Source organism: Centruroides sculpturatus, unplaced genomic scaffold (genome assembly GCF_000671375.1).
Source record: "Centruroides sculpturatus isolate CEXI.00-Female unplaced genomic scaffold, Cexi_2.0 scaffold272, whole genome shotgun sequence".
NCBI classification, from domain to species: Eukaryota; Metazoa; Arthropoda; class Arachnida; order Scorpiones; family Buthidae; genus Centruroides; species Centruroides sculpturatus.
Window position 1 is genome coordinate 226930 of NW_019384484.1, and position 8921 is coordinate 235850.

At 28.9% G+C, this 8921-nt stretch overlaps 1 protein-coding gene across 4 annotated transcripts in view; it reads right to left on the minus strand.

Annotated features, from left to right (window-relative positions):
• The window catches only part of LOC111621542 (E3 ubiquitin-protein ligase RNF220-like), an 83582-nt gene that overhangs the window by 4452 nt on the left and 70209 nt on the right, over nucleotides 1-8921 (minus strand). For 2 of the 4 annotated variants that reach the window (XM_023363703.1, XM_023363702.1), the window contains 2 exons: nucleotides 6849-6897; nucleotides 1015-1123 (listed from right to left, as the gene is read on the minus strand). In XM_023363703.1, the coding sequence (XP_023219471.1) occupies nucleotides 1015-1123; nucleotides 6849-6897 (158 nt within the window). Of the gene's footprint in view, nucleotides 1-337; nucleotides 511-1014; nucleotides 1124-6848; nucleotides 6898-8921 lie in introns of those variants that run through there. The other 2 variants (XR_002756094.1, XR_002756095.1) reach the window with 2 other exon arrangements.

Genomic DNA, 8921 nt, shown 5'->3' on the forward strand with positions numbered 1-8921 from the left:
CCCCTATAATTACGGTCCCTATAATTACGATTCCTATAAAACTACGAAAAAATATACGTATTTTGGAAATGTTGAGTCGGATTAGTGTAGAATCGATTAATTTTATGGAAGAAAACCTTTCAATCAGCCGTAGTCCGTAAACTTGACACGTGTCGGGCTGTGATTGGAACGACTTGTAAGAAATCGGATTCGTAATAAATTGGAACGTATCTATATCTTATACGGGGGTCGACTGTAATGGGCTAATGGGGTACATCAGCAAAAAAGGTTTAGAACCGCTGACCTAACTTAATCCTGTATAACTTTATATTAAATATAAGAAAAAAATACTACTTACTATGGATGTTACCAATTTAACTTTAAAAGAATTAGCAACATTGGCTGCATTCAATCAAGCCATTCACCCTCATTATCTACCTGTTATCTTTGGTGTTGCACAGTTTGGACTTTTCATGAACATTTTTAAGCCTGATTCTGACATAATTTTGAAAAACAAACCAAATGAAGTACCTAGTAATGATGCATAAAGAGTGTTACAAAAAAAAGAGAGAAAATTATTCAAACAACACAGAATAATTTTTCTCTCTTTTAGTGTAATCATTTCAAAAGTTAATTGCAAAGTAAAGTAATAAAAATTAAGGTTTAATAGTAACTTTTCATTTCATCCTCCTATAGTTTTTGTGGATTTTATGGCCTATTATTAAGTCAGTCTAAATGCTTTTTAAGTAAATTATTATTATTATTATATTTTTATTATTTCCTGATTATCACTTACTGAATCCACACTAATTTTCTGGAATGTATTAACTGCATTAAGCAGAGTATTCCTGTATTATTCAATAGCATCTACTCTTGAAAATTTTAAGCAAAGAATGTTACATAATTTATCATTTTAAACATATTTTATTAATGTAATTAAGCAAATTTTAAAATCAATATATTTTTTCATAAAAAACACATATTACAAGTAAATAAATATATGAATATTAGAATCATATTAAAATTAATACCAACCATACATATCAGGCACTTCATTTTCTCTCCTACTTTTTGCTGTTCTTCTAATTCTTTGATTTTTTCTTTCAAAGAAGTAATAACTTGCTCTGATGTATCATCATTTTCACTAAAAATATTTCTTAAATTTAATTATCAAGATAGTCTGAAGATTATATAATATACAAAAATAATAGTTTATATAAAGTTTTCAAAAAAAAAAAAAAACATGTTTCCATCAATAGAACCCTTCCACAACATAAATGAACTATGATTAAAATATATAAATGTGTAAACAAAATTAAATTATATATACAACAAATGTATAATCAAAATTCAATTAGTTTTAATTTTATTAATTGAAAAAGTTAGAATTTTGATAATAAGAAAATCATATTTATTCAGCACATATATTCTGGATATCAGTTAGTTACATTCCTTCAATAAAGTCTCTGCCCATCTGTAGGACAGATTACTATAATTTTGGAAGACATTCAATGCCACCAGCAGACAGACTGCACAGTGGCAGATGTCAACAGAACTATTGCAAGTATAATTTCTTATTTTGATTTTTGAAGTGTTCTTTGTGAATTGTTCCTTCACATTGCAAAAAAGATCTGTTATATGGGCTCAGATCAAGGGAGTATGGAAGATGTTCCAAACGTTCCATATGCCACTGAACTAACACATCCTTTACCAAAGCTAAAATATGGTAACACGCATTTTCATGCAAGACAATGAAAAGGTCTCATGAACTGTATGTAGTCTTTTCTTCCATAATGCTTTTTAATGATAATTCTCCAAAAATATATAATATTGTGCATAAACAGTCTGTCCGGTAGGCACAGTCTGACTCAAAATGACATCTTAAAAGTAATACACCATAATGAACACAAGTCTGAACTGAGAAGTTAGCAATAGCCTATTGCACTGAGGAACCCAGACTGAATCTGTATTGGTCAAAAAAACCTCAGAACTTTTTCAAAGGGTGATCCATCCAGATACATTGGACCCCATCCCTCACCTCCTGGCTGCCTCATTAAAGACCTGGCCAAACCCATAATGTCTTTAACCTGAACCTAAAAAAGTCTTCTTATTGTCCATAGGGCAGAACAAGTTAAAAGTGAAAAATATTATAACAAATATTGCCTTGGTTTTTTCCTGGTTCCTAGTGACTCTTCTTGAGTAGGGAATGATGAAGAATGATACACTTCATTGAGTTGTCATCTAAGTTCAGGCACATACAATTCTATGTTTCATTAATAGCAATAATACAATGTATGAATAAATCTTTTTCCTTTTCATAATATTCAAGATGCAATCTCACAACTTTGTAGCAGGCCATTTTGTTGTTCAATGAAATGAGGAGGAAGCCAACAAGCTTTAAATTTTCTCATCTGTAATTTGGTATTTTTAATTATTGTATGCATCAGTACAACTACAAGAGATGGAATTATCCACCTTCCATCTCTTTCCAAAAATGATGCCTCTATTTCTATCTGCAGTTCATCCACAGATGTCCCTGACTACATGTAACTCATTCTTGTCCTCTTCTGGATTGTTGTACCCACCTTGCAATAGTTCTATACAATAGACTCATCTCTACAAGCTTTCCTAAGACTTTTGTAACATTCATTCATTGTTCAGTCTGGGCCATTTCACATTTCAATATTTAGCCAAGAAAATTGCTATCTTTGAAGGAAATGTTTAGGCCAGTCATTCAAACACCAATCATATTTTATTTGATCGTACTGCTGTATATGTAACAAGACAATAAACCCCCCTTGATAAAATCCCCACGTAAAAACCTCTACACACAATAACCCGCTGGGATATAATTCTCCAACAATAACCCCTGGATAAAAACCCTCCATATTGAAACCCCTCTGTGTAAAAATAAAAGTTTCTTTGAAAGTTATTTAACATGACAAAATGCTGATACAAATTTTTAAATAATACTAAAAGTTAATGTGCACATTTCAGAGAAAACAAATTATCAATTGCAGCATTTATAGTTGAAATATTGAAGTTCCTGATAAAAACTGTAATTTAATATTATTATTTACAATATTAGTTATAGAGAAAATTTGTGTGGTATCCAACATAGATAGTTCATAATGCTACAATTGCAAAGCTGCAAATGATGGTAAGAATCTGTGTATTTGAATTAGCACATTTCTTTCTTTATGCTTGTGATGGATGACCAGCCTGAATTTGATTGGGTAAACTTGTTGTAATGCTTGTTTTATTTGAAGAAATCCAATGAATTTCCAAATGGTGAGATGGAAAATTCCAACGTTGAAGTGAAAACATCTGTGCCATCCTTCCACTGAACTGTTTGTTTTTGTTGATACATATTTCACATCTAAATGGCATATATTGGTTGTCGTTGTCTACAACATGGTCTTCCAATGTAGGAATCTTTCAAAATAATCTATGATAGGCATGATTTCTTGAGGTAGAAATGCTGACAAGTTCTCCGAAAGCTCTAATAACTTCATCTGTCAGTATAAATGTAAGAGCTGGATCATTCCTAAATCTGTCAAAGTCACAATCTTCTTGGTATCATTGTTGCAGACCATTCTCTTGAATCTTCTGGTAAATGTTCTGACTTAGATGAAAGAAACCTTTAATTTCACAGTCTGGAAAAACTCTTTTTAAACTGTTTGTAACTGCCAATTCAAAATCAATTGATATTTGTTGGCCTCAAATTGACATTTACTGTTACTAATTTCTCAAACAGCTCAATATATGTATCCTAAGTTATATTCTGCAATAATGCATAAACACATGGAATGATTCATCCATTTAATATGGCTGAATGGTATAAAGTTGAACAAAAAGTGTAGGAGCTGTTTTGAAAGTCCCATCCAGAAACCAATGACACATTATTTTCAAGAGTCTAAGATTCTCATATGTTCCAATGATTAACATTCTGTTGTTATTGTTTGAATCAGAATCAAACAGAAAGAAACCTTGACCATTATATGCAACTTTGAAGCAATCTGGGATGATAATTTCAACAATATTCAATGGAACAGATAGAAGATTATTTGACAGCTTGATGTCGACATCTGATATTTTGTATATTTTTTAGCATAGGGGATGAAGACCTAGGACTACTCATGGGTATTGCCTGGGAGTGAAAAGAAGATAGAAAAGAGTTTAAGAGAAGAGGCGAAGGTGAAAAAAATAAAGTGAGATAGGAAAGGGGATGCCCATGGCATCTGCATCGGCATTTATTTACAAAATAAATATCTACAGAAAGATAAAACATATGTACAATGAGTCTTCCTGAAGCTTACAGGAAGTTACAAAAAGCAATACATAATTTTAACAGTTTGAGAAACGCAGACAAGTAAATAAAAATTGTAATTACATAAAAATCATGTCAATCAAAAATAAAATAACATCAAAATTAGCTTATGAAAAACATAAAAAGTTTACAATTATGTACAGTACATGTTGGCACATTGCAGAGGTCACGTTGCAGGATGACCATAATTCATGGCATTTAAAGTTTACATAGACATTAAACACTAAACACTTGAAACACAAGTATACAATGATAAAAGAAAAGATTTAGTAACTTTTACATATATAAGAGTCTGATTTGACTTGCCTGGAGAATTATGTCCTGTTGAAATTCACATCTGATATTGTGACATAAATGATGAAATATAAGCAAACTGGCTTTTGCATCTTCACTTATCATTAAAACAGATTGCATGATTATTTTCTGTGGCACTTCTTAAATTTCTTCCACCAGTCTTTTAATTTGTTAAACTGCTTTGAGATCTTGTGCTGGACCTGGACCATGAGAATGATTGTTTAATCATCCCACCAGCTGTTTTCCAAAGATTTTAATTTTAGTTTTGCATTTAACCTTGTTACATCTTTCACATTCAAACAATACATCATTTGCCAAATTTTTCTGCTTTATATAAGCATAATCTTCAAAAACCACTTTATCCTTTCCTTTATTAGATTTTACAAATTTTATCATAGATTATATATACATACATACATGTAAAAAAACACTTTATTTCAAAAACTATCAAGACCAATATGAACCAGTGCAGCAATGTTTACTTGGTTACTATATCCACAGGGCATAAAGAAAACTTCAACTTTCTTGAATTGTAAACTCCATGATTGATTTGCATAAACTTGATTAATAATACATATATTTGCTACAGTGGTTTGTAAAATAACTTTAAGATGTTTTTTTAACACATTTTTCATTTTAAATTTTTTATTGTTTCTTGTTTTGAACTTGTTGTGAGTTGGAGAAAGGAGTTAGCAGGATGAAGCTCTAAATGGTTTAGATGCTTTGTCTAAAGATATGGGAGTCCTAAAATGTTCATTCACAATGCATTATATATTATATTAACTAACTATTGCCAAATTCTCAAAACATAAAAAAATATTTAATGTTATTTATTTATCTATTGAAGTGTTTCATGGAATAATAAGTTTTATCAAATTAAGAGTGTAAGGTCAGGCTATAATTAGCAAATCATATTTGATTTAATCTACTGACATTTAAAATTGGGGTTTATTCTCTGANTGTTTCTGCAATATAAAAGGAATAAAGTGGGGTTGGACCATCCTTTTTGGGCTATTCCATACATAAACATATAAATTTTCCAAAAAGTACTTTTGGTATTGGCTAAACTTAAAATATTACAATTAGTATATTGATAAACTAGAATGAAAATTCATTAAAAAATTTATTTGTGGTTGGAAGTCATAAGCAACTAAACTGAAACTTAAATTTATTTTTTGCATTTTCTTTCTAAGAATATATTTTTAGTGAATTTTTATCCTGGTTTGTTAATACACAATTTGCAATTTTTTTAAATTTAATCAACACTAAATGATAATTTACACAATGAGTTGAAGATGAATCTAAACAGAAAGATCAATTCTGCTTTGTGATTTTAAGTGTTTTGTAATAAGACAAACTGTAAAGATTTTGTTACATTGTATTTTTTAATGAATTTCTGTCCTTTATTTTAAAATTACACAAAACTGTAAAAGTTATTTTTTCAGAAAATGGATTAAGAACCTTAAACATAACACTTATGATAATCAGATAAGCAATTTCACAGATTTTAAATTTAATACTGACAACTATTTCTCTCTAAATCACTTTTTACATTAGTTTGCATATCAGCACAATAAACTAATAACAAAAAAATTAGATTGTTTTTTATTTATTTTTTTAAGATATACAAACATATTTTATATATCATATTGTACTTGTTANTTTCGCTAGTGCTGTGGTGCTGCAATCTTTGGCTGTATCTTGGGCTACTCCAATATTTTTTTTGTTGGTGTGTGTGTGTTTCAGCTGGCAGCACTGGCACTTTTGTGTGGTGTTTTTCTGAGGACTTTGTGTCATGCTGAATCGAACATTTTTGATACTAGATCAACTTCTAAAGTATATAATTTTTTTTGGTTTCTATATTTTTCAATATATTTATTTTGTTTGTAAGAAATAAAGAAATAATTTTTAACGATACAATAGCCACAATTATTATTTTAAAAAGTTTACATTAGGCTTAACATCAACACAACAGAGAAAAATTTCAACATGGGATAGGTTAATATATTTTTTCATACATAATCAGTTATCCGAAAAATAAGTTATCTGAACAACCTCAATCCCAACTGATTTGGATAAATGACGCTCTACTGTATTTATTTTATGGCTTTTGCATTGTGTTTCTAATTTGTTACTTAATAAAATTTATTATTTAAAAATTTTTCTCTACATAAATTCATGGTGTCTTAGAATTGGAAAAAATACAGTAAAAGAAAATAAGATTATATATAAACTTGTCACAAACCTGTCAACATGATTATCTGCACTCACTTCTTTCTCATCAATACCATCATCTGTGAAAAAAAAAACAATTTTAAAAAGAAAAATATAATGTAACATCTTTAATAACTGATAAAAAAAATTATCATTTGATCTTTAAACTGCTTACTTGAATTAACTGTTAAATATTTCTTATTCCTAAATCTTACTGTTAAATGTATTCATTAAATAAATTTACTTTTGATTGCAATAATCTACTGCAGTGGTTCCCAATTAGTTTTTCCTACGTACCACTTCAATAAAGAGGTGAAACTCGCATACCCCTTATAGCAGAAATCCATATTAATCCATACTAATATTATAAATTCGAAGGTAATTCTGTCTGTCTGTTACCTTTTCACGTCTAAACTGCTAAACAGGTTTTAATAAAATTTGGCACAGATAGCTTACGCGTTGGAGATGGACATAGGCTACANCTGCATAAAGAAACACGGGGATAATAAGAAGTCTAGTGTTTTAAAGGTTCAAACCATACAAAAATTTGTAATTTAATGGATGACAAGTAAAATGGGCAAAGGAATTTTATGGTTTCAATTTTCAATAATCTGTAATCTAAAAGGTATGTTTTTAAAAAACATGACCTTATATGTTTGTTTATACTGTTGTAACTTGTGAACTTTTATTTTAGTTGGCTGAAGAGGGGCAAGGAATGCCCGAAACATGTACAAATGAGATGAACACATATCAACTGAATAAAATTTAATAATGAGATTTGTCAAGTGTCTGAAAAATACAATAAATAATTTGTGTTTGAATTACTAAAAATTACTGGCATGGTTTCAAAAATACCAGAATATAAATTAATTCTATTCAAATCAAATTTGACACATTAAATTCTCATTTTACATATGTAATAATTTTTATTAAGTTAAATAAATGGTTTTCATTATTAAAACTGCTGATTACTGCCACTTATATAATAAAAATTATCAGCTTAAAATATTAAGAACACCATTTAATTTTTGTTAGAAACAAATAAATTTATATATTTTTTCTATATGATCAGATATTTAGTGTTTTTGTATACAGGAATATCTTGCTTAACAAACCTTCATTTATTGAGGATTCACTATAACATAGCTTCTAATATGGAGTGATTCATTATGATAACATCACTAATATTATATATATAACTATATTTTTAAAATAAATTTTAATGAAAAATTGAATAGATGTAAGTAACTAATAAAAAGGGATCTAAACTATTACATATGTTATTGATTTGTAAATTTATTTTAATATAAAGTTGCACATGAATACCTAACTCAGTGGTTCTCATTCGGGGGTACAAGCATAAATTGAAGGGGTACATCTAACTTTCATTATAAAATGGCATATGTTAATCAATTTGCTGTAAATTATTAACACAAGGAACAAGAAACGACAAAAACTTGCTTTAAAATATCCCAGTGTGAACACCGATTTCCCTTTTAACAGTCTAAACAACTTGTTTATCCACTTGATTTGCCTGTCTATTTATGCCATTACTGTTGAGTGAACCTGTAGTCTAGTAAAATTACGGTTTAACCGAGCATTAATTATTGCTCAATAAGATTGGGGCTTTTCATGTTTTTACTGGACTACTGGTATTAGGAAAAATGAGGCCTGAATTGTATCCCCACCATGCAATGCATGTCACTGCGTGCGCACATTACTTGATATTTAGCATATTTATACATTATGTTTGTTACAAAATTTGAAAGATTCATGTATTATTCTGCATGTTATAAATTCACAGCCATTACTTTCAAGGTCAGTACACAATTATAATCTCTATTTAACAATGTGGGAACCAAATTTTGAAAAAATTGCTGAAGATTTATTGCAACAAATATTCCATTAAATTTTGTTAGAAATTATTGTAGAATAATTTAAATTTTCTTTATTGTTAATTATAATTATTTATTTTTAGGAAATGTAATTTATGCATGTATTGAAATGACTTCTGCAATTTTATATAATATACTTATCAAATAATAATAAATAAATGTATGTACCTAATTAAATTTATTATTATTTACATAAAATAAGTAATTCA